Here is a 15,013-nt window from a genome sequence, read left to right as displayed (position 1 = left end):
CAGGACCGGGGCACGAACCCATGTCCCCTGCATCGGCAGGCGGACTCTCAACCACTGCGCCACCAGGGAAGCCCGCTGGGCTTCTTCTGATGCAGTGCTTGAGTAGGTGCCAACAGTGGCTGCTGACACCCCACCCAGACTCCGCCCCAGGCCTGGGTTGCCTGTGCGTCCCTTGGCTGTGTTTCTCCCTGTCGTGGCGGCCCTAGATGCTGTGCAGTGGTGCATCGTCATGAGCAAGTGGGGCTGAGGTGTGCACCCAGGCGGGGAGACCTGGCAGCCACTAGAGCAGTCCTCCCACTGTACTCTCCGCCCTGCCTCGGGGCGAGCCGGCACGCACAGCTCCCACAGCCCTGCTGCCCTCCAGCTAGCCAAGGGGGCGCGTCTCCCCTGATTAGGACCCCAGGACTGGGGCGTTCAATCTGAGGCTCTCACTGCTCACTCCCCAGGGTGGGTCTCTGCCTGTGCATTCTCCCTTTTCCTCTGAGTCCCCCTCCCAGGGGCACAGGTCCCAACCTGATTGCTTTTCTTCCCATCGTAAACGATTACATGTGGATCTTTCTTACAGCCTTGGTTGTACAGGAGTTTTTCTGCCAGTTTCCATTCCACAGATAGATGTACTTTTGATGTGTTTTTTGGGGGGTGAGTTCCATGTCCCCTTACTCTGCCACGTTGATCGATCCCCCTTGCCATCCATACATCTTTGGTGAATTGTCTGTTGAAATCTTTTGCCCATTTAAAAAACTGGATTATTTCATTATTAAGTTTCTAGAGTTTTCTACATTTTAGTTACAAGTTCTTTTCAGATATACTTTTTTTCCTCAGGATGTGGTTTGGTTTTCATTTTTCTAGCAAGTAGGTTTTGAAGCACAGTGTTTTATTTTGATGAAGTCCATTTTACTGATGTTTGTGCTTTTCTGACATATTTAAGAAATCTTTGCCAAATCCAGTGTCATTAAGGTTTCTCCTTTGTTTTAGAAGTTGTGTCATTTTAGCTTTTACATTTAGCTCTATGATCCATTTTGATTGAGTTAATTTTTAAAGATGGTGTGAGGAAAGGATTGAGGTTCATTGTTTTGCATGTGGTTTTCCTGTTCTAGCAACATTTGTTGAAAAGTTTATTCAGGTGGAGAAACTGTTGAATTGCCTTGGCTCTGTTTTGTTCCACTGATCTGTTTGTCTATCCTTATGCCAATAAAACACTGTCCTGATTACTGTAGCTTTATAGTAAGGCTTATTTAAAATTAGGTATCGTGAGTCCTTCATCTTTGTTGTTCCTATTCGTAGTTATTTTAGGGTATCGTAGGTCCTCTGCATTTCCATATATATTGTAGAATGAACTTGTTAATTTCAGCCAAAAAGCTTTTTAGGGATTTTGATTGTGATTGCATTTTATCTATAGATCAATTTGGGGAAGAATTGACATCTTAATAATGCTGAGTCTTCTGACCCACGAACACAGTTGTCTCTCAGTGTATTTTGGTCTTTAGTTTCTCTCAGCAGTGTTTTGTGGTTTTCAGCGTATGTATCATGTACTCTATAATTCGTATTGCCCTCCTATTATGAATAAGGTTGAGCATCTTGACATATATTTAAGGACCATTTTAATTTTCTTTTTGGGGAGTTATCTATACCCTTTATTCTCTTTTATATTGAAATTTTGGTCTTTTTCTAATTGATAAATCTGTGATATGAGTTGTAAATACCTTTTCCGCAGTTTGTCTTTGACATTGTGTACATTCATTTTTGCTAAGTAGAAGTTTTGATTTTTATGTAGTCAAATTTATTTTTTCCTTTTTTGGCTTCTGGAATTTGTGTCATACTTAGATTTTCCTTGCTCCAAAGAATTCCTTACCACAGTTTATTCTGATATTTTAGGGTTTCATTTTTACATATAAATCTTTGATTCTGTTCAAATTTATCCTAATAATAAGGTATGGATTGATCCAAATCATTTTCAGGATAGTTATCCAGTTGATGCAACACTTAATAAATTTGAGGTTCTAACTTTATTGTATTAAATTTCTATGAGTATTTAAGGCTATTTCTGGACTTCCTGTTCTTTTCTATTGATCCATTTATTTATGCACCAGGATCACACCATTTTAATATCTGGTTTAGCTAATCTCCCCTCACTGGTATAGGAGGAAGGAGTTTCTTAACTTGCCGTCTGTGTATGGAGCTTGTGGGGAATAGAAAAAAGTCTATGAGTCCAGCGAAATTCTATTTATAATTTCGGGTATATATGTATATGGTGTCTTTTCTGGGGAGTAATCCATAGGTTTCATTAGATTCTCAAATAGATCCATGACTCAAGAAGTGTCAAACCTTAGATCTAGAAAAGTGTTTGAGCCATATACCCTTACGGCAATCCATGAATGCTGTATTTTTATAATCAAATTTCTTTACAAACTGGATATAAGTAATTGCTTGTACACACACTGAATAATATCTGGAAGATGCATGAGAAATTGGTAACGTCGGTTGTCAGAAGTTGGGGATGAGTGGTTAAGAAACAGTGAGAAGGAGACTTCATTATTATATCCTTTTATACCTTTGATTTTTTTTTTTTTTTTTTTTTTTTTTTGCGGTACGCGGGCCTCTCACTGCTGTGGCCTCTCCCGTTGCGGAGCACAGGCTCCGGACGCGCAGGCTCAGCGGCCGTGGCTCACGGGCCCAGCCGCTCTGTGGCATGTGGGATCTTCCCAGACCGGGGCACGAACCCATGACCTTGCATCGGCAGGCGGATTCCCAACCACTGCGCCACCAGGGAAGCCCCTATATCTTTGATTTTTATTCATATGATTGTATTGGCTTTTTGAAAAAGGTGAATAACATTTGAAAAATTAAGGTGATGAATTGGACGACTCTTCCATGTTGTTCCAAGAATGAGTTCTGTGGAAAGGGAGGGCTTGGTCATTTACTGGCTTTTTTTATATTACAGGACATAATGCTAGACTTATTTGTTATAAGGTTACCTTACAAACCACTGCCAATTACATCACCTCTGAGTCAGATTTTTTTTAAACAGTAAAAAAGTGAACTCGTAAGGTGGTTGTGTAGATTGAGATGATATATGTAAAGCATCTAGTACGAATGTTAGTTTCTTCTTTTTACAACGTAATTTTTTTCTTTTTACAGGGAGTCTGAAGATACAGTATTGCTGGTCCTCAAAGAAATCTACCAAACCCAGGGTATCTTCCTTGATCAGCCTTTACAGTAAAATGAACCACCTATGGCTGCTTAATGTAAGTTTTTAAATGTCATGTATGCAGCATGGTTCCTACATATTAACACGTGATGAGGAACTGTGGAGCCTCAGCTCTTTATAAATATACTTTTTGTTGCCTGTCACCAAGATCCAGGTTATTACTTATTTTTAGAGGGACTCTGGTTAAAATTCATGGGAAAAAAGCACAGTAGGCCACTTAGAGAAAGGTTAGTGTACGTTTGTTTTGTTAGCGACTTGGTCCAATAATACTTGCCATTTTTAGGATCTAAACTCAGAATCTTAATAGTTGACCATCTGACAGTTACCATGGCAACAGTTACAGCTTTAAGTACAAACAGCTCATCCTGGGATTTACGTTACTCAGCCCTTTAGATGTGTAGTTAGAAAGTTCGTGTTCAGACTGGCGTTCTCTCTGGTCGCCTTCCAGCGTGATGACCTCTTCAACTCTCTGCCTTAGACAGACACTGAGGGATCCTTCCCCAGAAAACCTGCCTCTTTGTTGCTGCAGTTTTCCTCTCCTCAGCTGCGTCATTTCCTGCAGGTTGCCTGTCACTTACTCACCACTGGGGTCTTTGGAAGATAATCTTCCTCTCTGGAAGTGAGTGGAAAAGCAAAGGGAAGACCCTGTTACTTTTTACCACTGGCTTCAGAGAAACACTTGCCATTCTTTCTTCACAGCTGGGAGTGGTTTGCATCTTTAATACTTTGACGATGGTATTTAGGGTACCACACTTTTTTTTTAAACATCTTTATTGGAGTATAATTGCTTTACAATGGTGTGTTTCTGCTTTATAACAAAGTGAATCAGTTATACATATACATATGTTCCCATATCTCTTCCCTCTTGCGTCTCCCTCCCTCCCACCCTCCCTATCCCACCCCTCTAGGTGGTCACAGAGCACCGAGCTGATCTCCCTGTGCTGTGCGGCTGCTTCCCACTAGCTATCTATTCTACGTTTGGTAGTGTATATGTGTCCGTGCCTCTCTCTCACTTCGTCACAGCTTTACCCTTCCACCTCCCCATATCCTCAAGTCCATGCTTTAGTAGGTCTGTGTCTTATTCCCATCTTACCCCTAGGTACTTCATGACCTTTTTTTTTTTTTCTTCCTTAGATTCCATAATATGTGTTAGCATATGGTATTTGTTTTTCTCTTAGGTACCACACTTTATTGCTTATTACTTGAGATGGTATAAAGTCTGTTTGAGTTTTTGTTTTGGGCTGGGTATAAATTTTTCCAAGAAATTATTGCTTATCTTTAGAAATATAAGTGGACTCCTGAGATTCAGAAGGCATTTTGGGGTCTGCTCTTCGCTCATGGGTGTTCTCTGCATTTGAAGGCCAAGTCTAAGTGGATGCGGGAGACTGGTGGCCATCAGATTCTTTTGAGCCAGCTTTTATTTCCTACATGATACTGTATGAAGAAAGACTAAAATTTGTAAATACTGTTTACTCTCTCTACAGCTGACTGACAGATTTATTGCTAGGAATTATTATTATTATTGCTAGGAATCACTGATGCTGTTCATTGTTTCCACAGCTGTTTGAGCTGCTCTCGGTGGACAGTCTAAAGCGGACAGTTTAGTTCACATCAGGTGCATCTTTATAAAGCAAAGATGTTATATACCCTAGACCTGCCCTTTTATATCATATCATACTTCACACTGGGAGACTCTAGACAAAGTCCGACTTAGTTGTTAGTTCTTAAGCTGAGGGTTATAAAAGCTGACAGACCTGAAATTACACAGCTTTGACTGCTTATGAAGTGATGAATAAAATGTTTTAGTGGTACATTGATGGTGAAATAGAATTGTGTAAGCCATCTGCCACAGCTGCTTGGGTGAAGGGAGTATTGAAGAGTGTCCTCTTCAAGCACATAAACAGCGTTGTCTTCTTAGGTACCCGTAGTGCAGGACGCTATGGAACAGGCTCCCGGCACAGGCAGTGTTGGTAGATCTGGCTAGGGGGAAGCGTTCCTTATTCTGAAAGACAAACCTGCATCTATGGGGCCAGGAACAGCTGTTGCAGTCAGTGTCAGAGCGTGCAAGTGAGATGCACCTTGAAGAAGACGAGTGAATGGAGACTAATTGTTTCCAAGGCATCTTGCTCACCACTCTGCTGTAGGTATTTTCTTTCTCACAGGTCTCAGTTTGTGATTGTCTTTGCAGTTCTCTTTGTGACAGTCCTTCATACTCCTCTCAGATTCCTACAGGCCCTGGTGGACAGAGCGGTGTAGACAGGCAAGCTGTGCTTTGTTTTTTGTATCGGTTTCTTGTAAGTAAATGTATCATGGTATCCAAAGCCCTGGAATTTAACATTCACATAAGCCATCTCTTTGACAGCAGAGGGAAGGTTAATTACTGTCACCCTAGAGATAAGGTTGGGGTAAAGGTGAGAGCCTGGCCTTTCCTTGTCCATCTGCTTACAGACTAATGCTAAGCCACTAAGAAGTCTCATCTATATGAAATACTTCATTTTCTTTACTACGTAAACTCTGAGGGGTTACTGAGAATTCAGTAGCATTCAGTACATATTAAAGGGGAAGGTTTCATCAAGTTGTTGTCTTCAAATTTAACTTTGGTCTTCCTATTAACAGAGTAACTAAAATTTAAGAGTAAACCAAAGGACCAGCAAGAGTGAGTCCCCGTAACCAAAGATGAACAGGATCAACCTGGATGGCTAGATAAACCACTGTTTTTACTAAGAAGTGTTTCCTTCCTGGTGGTGAGGGGCAGGTGACTGGAAAAGAGCTTTATATCCTATTTGTCCCCCTGTGCTGGTATCACAGATGTATATTCCACAGGGTAATAAGCTTGACTTGAGTTCCTTGTTTAGTTGTATATTATTTGCACTACTTCTGTTGTATCATGTGCAATCTCTTGACCAAGCCTATTTTTAAATGATGGTAGAGTATCATTTTATACATATTCCCAGCTGCAGAATTGGTATTTTATTGCTTATCTCAGCAAAAGAGATTGTTTGCATGGAAAGATTAATAGCACTGATTAGCTTTCTGATATTTTGCACTTTTTGAAATGTTTTTTATGTGATTATATTTAAAACTTTAGTAAATACTGAAATAAAACCGTACTGACCAGTTGCCTACTTTTACCTGGCTCATCCATCATAGAGTCAATACAATAACCATTTCTCTCCCCCTTGTGTACTACTAAAACAAGTTTAAAAAGAGTTTTGGGCAAAGAACTATAACATTCAGGTTCTTTCTTTCGCCTTGACCGTTGATTTAAAGTGCGGCGATTATAAGGTAAATATTGAGATGCTCCTTTGGTATGGACATCAGCCACTGCTATAGATAGTGGAATCACTTGTGTCAGATAGGGAATCTGGTGTCTAACTAACTCTGGAAATGTTTCAGGTCTCAAATGGAACTTTAAGCACAAAAAAACCACGTTCACCGTTAGGAAAAAGATATATTGAAAATGTTATAGAAATACACAAATCAAGGTCATATTTAAAATATAATCACAAAAAGAAAACAAAATACAATCACAACACAGAGAAAGGCCGTTATAGGTCCTACACCATCAGTTCCCCCGATGTCCCGTCATGGTCCATTATACCCTACCGTGAGGGCGGGAGGAGACTCACCTGCCCTCCAGACAGACGTGTCTCTGACTACCCTGCCCTGCCTTGGCTGCTTGGCACAGCTGGTGCATTTGGGCAGGTCTTCAGTCCTGAGTGGAGGGAAGGCAGCTCGTGAGCACAGTTAACACAAGTAAGGTGGAGACATGAGTACTGAATCCACGCTCCTGACCAGTTTCTTTTTTATTGTGTTTACTCAGTAATTCAACAAATTATCAAATCGTTTATGTTTACAGTATTCAAAATGGACAGCAGTACTTAGCTGGACTTGAATAAGATATGCACAGTGGTAAATAAGCCAGAATCGGAGATTTTCCTATTTAAGGCGTGATGGAATTGCCGCCAGAGAAAGTAAACAGAACTAAAATAATTTAATTGCTCATGCCCCAGATTTTAAGATTTTGAGCTATGGGAAATGGCGATTAAGTTCTGATCATCAGCGCTAGCTTCTAGGATAAAGTGGGGCTAAGGCAAAAGCTTCTTTGTGACAGAATCATTCCAAGAACAGTACTGAAGTTAAGTGTAAAAACACTGTAGATCTTGGGATACCAATGTGATGGGCCACGTTCATGAGCTGGAAAGACCCTGGAAAGATCTCGTTACTGGAATGCGTGGCGAACAGTCGTGAAAAAGGACCTTGACTCCTCGCGATAAATCCCCATGAGCCAGGGCAAAACTGCATGATCGTGGGGCCTCCTCTCCTCACCTGTACCTCTCAGGAGGTAAAAGGTCAGAAATTCTTGTCCTGGGCGTGGTGAGTTAGTTAGGAGGGGCCGATTCACCTGTTTTCCAGGGAGGCAGCTCCAGCGTCTAAACATCAAAATGACGGGGGTGGCCAGGCTGCTTCTGCGCGGTGGGAAGAGCAGGGCTGCGCTGCAGTGGTCTGTGGCACTGGGCGTCCGTCAGGGTAGTACTGCCTGTAGCAGACGTAGGCGAACGTCAGGCCGAGGGCGGATCCAGCCAGGACATCTGAAGGCGGAGGAGAGGGACCTTCCTTCAGTCACGGTGATGGCACCCAGCAGGGAGCTTGGCCCTCCAGGCTGCTCTACTTGTTTAGCCTGCAAAATCCCTCAATTCCAGGCTTATGGGTTTTTGGGGTTTTCTTAATTTTATCGTACAGTTGCAGGATTGTCATTGTCAGGTTGTTCTCTAAACACCAAATCAAAACACATCTTTAGTTGGGTAGTTATAACGGCTTTTTCTGAGTTCACGGCATTGAATATTTTTAATTGAGAAGAATAGTGAAGGTTCACTTAATGCTATCAACAACTCCTTCTCACCATTTAAAGGGTTCTAGAGGAAGGAATAAACTCTCCAGGAGTTGCCTCTCTTGGCAAAAATTTAGTTTATTCTTTAAAACTGAGCTCCTAAGGTCCTCTGGGCAATACTGTCAGCTTTTATTTTATTTTTTTGAACTGTGGGCTTTCTGTGCAAATATTCTGTAATTTGGATGTTTTACTCTATCATTCAACTTAAATTTCTTTGGTTTAATTACAATTTTATGTTTTCTTGAATTTTACTTTCGTTTCTGAACAAAAACCTCACGCCAGTGAACCTGATTTTTAAGACAGTAAAAGTAAATTGAATTTTGAGGTTGGTTGTAAAAAATTTCTTATAGAGTTTATGCTGAACTTATGATGCTTCAAAGTCATGGGAAAATCAGAATGTTCCTCCTTGGTAATCTGTTGAAAAGATAACAGTGTGGTTTTTCATTTTCCGTGTAGCGATAAACGCATACTCAGTACAGAACGCAGACCATCCTCTGCTCACTTGTCTGTTCATTCAGCAGACACCCAGGGAGCGAGCGTCTCCTGTGCCGAGTGCTAGGGAGAAATGATGGGAGAACGGTGGAGGCGTTCCATAGCCTGGATGCCTTGCTTACCTTGCCAGTGATGCTTGTAGTCACAGGTGCGGGACAGTGCAATCACAGCTGCAAAGAGTAGGGGTGACAGAAAGGAACAGAACCTCCAAGATTTCCCTCGGCCTCGTGGTGTGAAGCAGTGTAACTTCCCTGCCAGGTAGAAGGACGCGAAGGCCAGACCAGCAAATGCAACTAGAAGAGGGAAAACCTCTAAGTATACGTCTTTTAAAGAAAAAGAAGAGGCTAGCGGGTATGAGCATGTTTTTATCCCTTTTGGTAACTTTTGGTGTAGATCATGGATCTACATCGTCAATTATGAGGGAGAAGGAAACAAAAGGGAAAATGAAGGACCATTTCCCAAAGTGAGTAACATTTACCCTGAGCATAGTTTTGGAATCCTAGCAATGGGACTTCACTTCCTGATGCGTTCGTTTCCTGATGCATAAATGGGAATCATAAAAACAACAGTACCCATCTCATTGGGCTCTTTATGGTATCAAACGAGACACGAATCTAAAATGCTTTTTGAAGCACCTGACATACAGTAACTTCAATAAAGTTTAGGTAATATTTTTATGACTAGAACAAGATTGCAGGATTTAGGCAAATAATACAGTAATAATAAAAGGTTCAAATTTCATGAAGGTAAACTACTTCCTCTGTCCTCGAATATTTAATATTCGAGTTTCAAGCTTGTTGTTATTAAAGAAGGGGGCTCTCCGATTTCTAGATACAAGAACCAGAGTGCGTGAGATGTTCCCATCCTCACAAGCTTCCTAGGTTAAATTCAATGATCCCCCAAAAAAGCACAGATGTAGAGTCCACGTGGTATTCATACAGGAAGAATGTCCACTGGGGAAGCTCTTGCGGCCCTCATTCACCACGTCCTCATCTCCTGTGCACGTCAAGTCATGATGGGCTTGCCCGTCGGGGAAGCAACGGTAGAAGAAGTCTGGGCGTGGCCTGCAAGAAATAAGCAAGGTCTGAGCGTGGATCATTTACAACTCCAGAAATTATTTTTTGGTTGTGTTAGATACCTTCTTAACTGTCAGTCAAGTAGTGTCCCAGGCATAACAGTGAAACCGGATTGGATAGTCACCACTAAGAGAAAAGCCTTATTTCCAGGGTCAATATTTAAATCAGGAAGGAAAAAAAGCCACTGCGGCACATAGTTTTTAGGGCAAAGAGTGAGTCGTGCTGCAGCTTCTGGGGGTGCTCTGGAGGACACCGACTCTGTGTCAGTGGGAAATGCTCTTCAGGGCAGAAGAGAGCCCAAGAGTCACCCGAGGGACCGAGGTAGAGGGAAGGGAGGAAGTGTTTGTTAGAAGAGAACGATCAGACTGAGAATAAAGAGAAAAGGCTACGGGGAAGATGTGGCAGCAGTTGCGTGCGCCTGCCGTCCTGGGGGGCGGGGCGGCAGCGCTGGGCACTCACCTCCCCACTATCAGTTTGACTGTGTTGGTGAAGACGCCATTCAGAGCCAGGGCCAGGCTGGCAGCTGGAAGGCAACGGAAGTGGCTGCTGGTGGCGTCTGCCCAGGAGGAGCGGCCGGGTCCCTGTCTCGTGAGGCGCAGCCGCGGTCTCCGGGGACAGAGGAGCGCTCGGGCTCCAGCCGGAGCGGAGCGTGAGAATCATCCCGGGCCCCGCTGGCCACTCCGCCGTGGCGCAGGGAGAACGCGCTACCTGACTGAGGACGCGTCGGAGCTGCAAATGGTCCGGTGCACGCAGGCGCACCCAGGACGTGGAGCACGTCTCACAGGCAGCAGGCGGGGCACCCGGGAGACACAGTCACCCGAGGAACGCAGAGGTCGGGCTCCCCTCCCCGCCCCGCAAGCCCCGTGGGGGCCCCCGCCTCCTGCTTCCGGCGCTGGGGAGGCCGCGCTTACCCAGGCAGGCCTGCCGGCTGTCCGCTGCGTCCGCCTGCTTCAGACACCTGGCCAGGAGGACCGGGGCCAGCGGGGCCAGCAAGGCGACGACCTGCGCCGGACACGGCAGAGCTCAGCACGCGAGAGGAAACAGAGCCGCCCGAGAACGTCACACAGCTAGCTGGGAAAAGAGCTCCCACAGCAAGAGGGGTGAAGTGACAGCAGAACGGGCCTATCAGACCTCCCGGCTCCCCAGCAAGTGCGGTGTCCCGGGTCTGCCTGCGGCTAGCTGGGCGCCGAGCTCCCGCGGGAGCCGCCGTCACCGCTCCTCTCAACGACCAGTTGCCCCGGGCCGCCCTGAGCAGCCAGCCCCAGACCCTGTCCCTGGAGCCGAAGCGGACGGACTTCTCTCTCAACCTGGCCCTTAACCGTTACGACGCGAAGGCTCGTCTTCAGCTCCGTGGCGGAGCCAGGGGGACCTGCCCGCTCCCTCCCTAGCGTTCGGCTCCGTGAGAAGTGCGGTCAGAAGGAAGGCTGGTTCTCCACGCACAAACATCGGCTTGGTGGCGAAATACTCTGCTTCCACGTACGGATTCCGGTAGAGCCACATCTCCTCGGGCTGGATGAGCCTCTGGAAGGGCGGGAGCAGCTCTGTTATCCTAAAGAGGACACAAAGGTGCAGGCGCGTCGGCGGCTTCCCGGAAGCGCGCGCGGAACCCGGCCGGGCGGCAGGACCCGCCGGTCCCGGGCTGGGGCGCGGGGCCGGGGGCCGGGGACCGGGAGCCCGAGCGCAAGTCCTTACAGGAAGGCCGCGAACAGCGCGAGCCGCACGCCCACCTCCGCCGCCACCTCCTTCCCCATCAAGGCGCCCGCGCTCAAGGCTGACGTGGCGGCGCCGAGGGAGGGGGGCGCGGGGCGGGGGCGGGGCCGGGGCCGGGGCGGGGCGAGAGCGGCCCCAGGCGCCTGAGACAGCGACGGACGGAAGTGAGGGGTCGCCCCAGCTGTCCGTCCCCCGCCCGCCCGCGCGCCCGACGTTGCGTACCTTTCCGAGGCCCGGGCCTTCCCTCCCGGGTACCACGCGGACTCCTCGTTTCCGGATCCAAGCCCCCTGAAGTACAGCGCGTGCTGCGGGAAGACGTGCCGGGCTCCCGCAGGACCTTGCGGGCCTCGCCGGCGCGGTGGACGCGCTGGGTCTTTCGGCTCCTCGCTGGTCCCCTCCCGCCCAGGATGGCCTCTTGCCCACTGAGTGGTAGCAAGAAATTACGGGCAATGAACAAGTCCACATATCTAATTTGCAACATACGGGACAATTTATTGAAGTCAACCTCAAGCAAAATCTGAAATCAGTGGAATGTCATTAAAAACCTTTCCAAATTAATCCTCACGGAAGCAAAAAACACATTTGAATTCCAAAGTATTTGTAAAATAAGAAAGGCAGCATCTCAGTAAATATAATGTACAAAAATTATATGTTCCTACCAGCACACACAGTAGTAAGAAGCTTAAATATTACAGGCAATGCTAATACGCCGTAACTAGTCAACAATAAGCTATCTATATACAGGTTAACCAAGCTTTACACGTTTCACACTATGCAATAAAACATAGGCCAATCAACAAAATCCCCAAAATATCATATATCTTGAAGTCTATGTGGCAACATCAAGTCATTATACAGTAATGCCCTAGTGGAATACCCCCAGGGAAAATGAACCCTAATCTTTAGTGTCGAGAGCTTCTAGCCAAGTCACAGAAACTCAAAAGAGATTGACTTAGTGAATATTGATGCTTTGTTATTAAAGACTCAAGTCTCAAGGGATTTAGGCAAAAAAATAACAGTTCACAGGATCTACAAAGTTTATTACAGATAAACAAAGTACAGAAATAACCAGTCTACAAAGGTAATTATCATAAAGATCACGAGGAAATGAGAGCAGAATCTGTAGGTATCTGTGTTTTGTTGTGCAATATCACAGGTGGATACAAATGAATTTCTCCTATCAATTCCAATTACGCACACGCCCTTGTATATAAAAAGAACCAGCTGTAGTCATCATTTAGCATCCTGGTTATCAGTGGCAACATGATTTTCTTTTAACACAGGGCACGTGACAGCACAAATGAGATAAAGAGCAATATCAGTGACAACAAAGTAAAAGTAAATTTTATCCAGTCCACTTCTAAACTGACAAGAATACCGTCTGAATCCCTCATTTAGGTCATCTGATGGATACCGAGAGGCATTCACACACATCAGAAGTCTGTGGCAGGTGGGGAAGGGAAACCCGAGGTTGCTTTCTTGCCAACTAGCAGGTGCAGTGATGTCACATAAGAAAACGAAGGACTGAATAAATGACTTTGGTAACTATTCATCTTTTCCCTTTTTCTTACACATTAATGACTCTGGGACGCCACCGAAGGACAGGTAATTCTCTTCCTCCTTCGTACATATGTGCCACACGTACCTGAACTTGTCACTTAAGCAATGGACTGAAAAGAACGGAAATGGGTTTGAAACACACAGGTTACACCCAGCATTTCAGGAGTGTAACGTAAGTGCAAATTTTTGTTATTTTCCCTACGCAGGCATATAGTAAAAGCAAAGAAGAGGTGCTTGGGGATAGGGTTGACAAAATAACAAAACAGAGAACATACATATGAAGTACTCGTATAAATGCTGCTGGTATTTCATGCAGGAGTCTCTTCCCCGAATGTGTGCACTGAATCTGAGAAACTACTGTGGACACTTCTGTCTGCAGAACTTCGCCTTTAATCCAAGTTCAAGAGGGTAAGAGACAAAACAGTATACAAAACAATGCTTTCTACTTCATAAATTTTAAAATAACTGTAAAATAAGGAGAATCTGAGGAGTTTCAAGTACTTAAAAAACCTGAATTCAATGAGGCAGAGGTCTCAATGTTAAAGTGGCTACTTCGTACCTGTGGTAAACACTATCACCCCCTCCCTTACCCTACTGTAACCCCCTTTCTCCCTGTACCCCACCCTGGATAAATGTCGGTAGATTTCAGTATATACAAATTTCCAACTCTTCGTATTTGTCAATATAGGGCAAAGCTGTCTAATTATATCTATTTCCGAGCCTATCTGGAAAGGGAAGCAAGTTCTACTGTTTGTTTACAAATAACCAGAGACCAATTCTAGGTGGCCCGAGGCCAAAGGAAGTTGTTCCAAATGATCACTTCATGTCTGCAGCAGCTCGGACAATGAGGGGGCTGGACACATCAGCCTTTTAAGAAGTAATTCAAGTCTAATTTGCACTGCCCAGCACAAGCAACTTCCCAATGTAGAAAGACATCAAGTGTGAGCTTCCCAAGCTGTCAAGACGCCACGGTAACTTGTTCTCTTATCCTAGTGGGACACGGCATGCGGCGGTACCTTGACTTTAAGGTGAATGCTAAAGAAGAGCTTTCTGTTTTAAAATGAAATGAGAGACAAGCAACAAACCCCCGGGAGTCCAGAGACTGCGCTCCACACAGCTGGCCCATCTGTTTCCAAACTGCAGATCTGGGTTGGACCCTGACTGGAACACACCATGCAGCGAGCTACTCAGAAGGGAAGCTCTACTTCCTGAGTCAGGAAAGAAAGGTGTCCAACAGCCGCCCTGTCTTGAGTCCTTTCCGGGATCATCTCGATGTTGTGAGTTTCCCAGCGTTATTCACAGGCGCGCCTCCAAATACTCTGGGGAAATGGCAGCTGGGAGCTGGGAGCAGCCTTCCCCCTGCCTTTTTTTTTTTTTCTTTTTAGTTTTTAGATGTATTCCTGATTTGAACACACAGAAATCTCCAAGTTTCAATGATTCTAAAAGTCAGCCTATTTTATAGCTTAGGCCAGAGCATTTCTGAGAATTAGGATAGGGTGGGAACTTGTTAAAAGAAAAATGAAAATAAAACCCACCTCACTCCTAACTCCAGCCCTGATTAGATACTCAAGAAGTGACTCACTTCCTCCAGCTGCTTCCGCCTGACAGGAATGCAGGGACATCCACCCCTCCCTTCCCAGCCAGTGACAGGACAGGCAGCTCCCGACCCCTCACACCCCCTCCCGCGCAGGGCCTGGAAGGCCTCCAGGATTTCACCTCTAGCTCTTACAGATCCGATTTCTGAAGATTTATGCTGATTATCAAAAATCCTACGTTCGATTCTTCCACCAAAGAACCAACATAAGGTTAAAAAAAATGCCACCATTATCCCATGCTGCTTTAAGTTATTTCATTTTCGGACAAGAATTAAAAACCAACCATTTATGCTCTGACCACAGACAGATTTTTAAAAGTTAACAAATAACAACTTTCAGCTATCAGTGAGCAACATGTCTTTTGCAAAATTTCACTGGTGAAGCACAGACAAGCACCCTGCGTGGATACTATGCACATAGAAAGCACAACTTACTCCTTTTCTGCTTCCATAGCCTGCACCTTTAAAATATACGAACTAGG

The 15,013-nt window shown here is 45.1% G+C and overlaps 2 protein-coding genes across 3 annotated transcripts in view; one reads left to right on the top strand and one right to left on the bottom strand.

Annotated features, from left to right (window-relative positions):
- The window catches only part of DDHD2 (DDHD domain containing 2), a 24,409-nt gene extending 21,130 nt beyond the window's left edge, over positions 1 to 3,279 (top strand). For both annotated transcript variants that reach the window (XM_007127467.4, XM_028481079.2), the window contains exon 17: positions 3,139 to 3,279. In XM_007127467.4, coding sequence (XP_007127529.1) covers positions 3,139 to 3,220 — 82 coding nt within the window. In that variant the 3' untranslated portion in view covers positions 3,221 to 3,279. The remainder of the gene's footprint in view (positions 1 to 3,138) is intronic.
- Positions 3,280 to 3,380: 101 nt separating this feature from the next.
- Positions 3,381 to 11,437, bottom strand: PLPP5 (phospholipid phosphatase 5). The gene is given in 8 exon segments (XM_024131501.3): positions 3,381 to 7,735; positions 7,737 to 7,800; positions 8,714 to 8,884; positions 9,531 to 9,655; positions 10,127 to 10,190; positions 10,579 to 10,669; positions 11,108 to 11,216; positions 11,360 to 11,437. Coding segments are annotated over 8 exon segments (777 nt in total). The 5' UTR covers positions 11,419 to 11,437; the 3' UTR covers positions 3,381 to 7,641.
- Between the last annotated feature and the right edge of the window lie 3,576 nt (positions 11,438 to 15,013).

The sequence above is a fragment of the Physeter macrocephalus genome, chromosome 20 (genome assembly GCF_002837175.3).
Source record: "Physeter macrocephalus isolate SW-GA chromosome 20, ASM283717v5, whole genome shotgun sequence".
Taxonomy (NCBI): domain Eukaryota; kingdom Metazoa; phylum Chordata; class Mammalia; order Artiodactyla; family Physeteridae; genus Physeter; species Physeter macrocephalus.
Note: the sequence above shows the minus strand (reverse complement) of the source record. Positions and strands in the feature narration are given on the sequence as shown.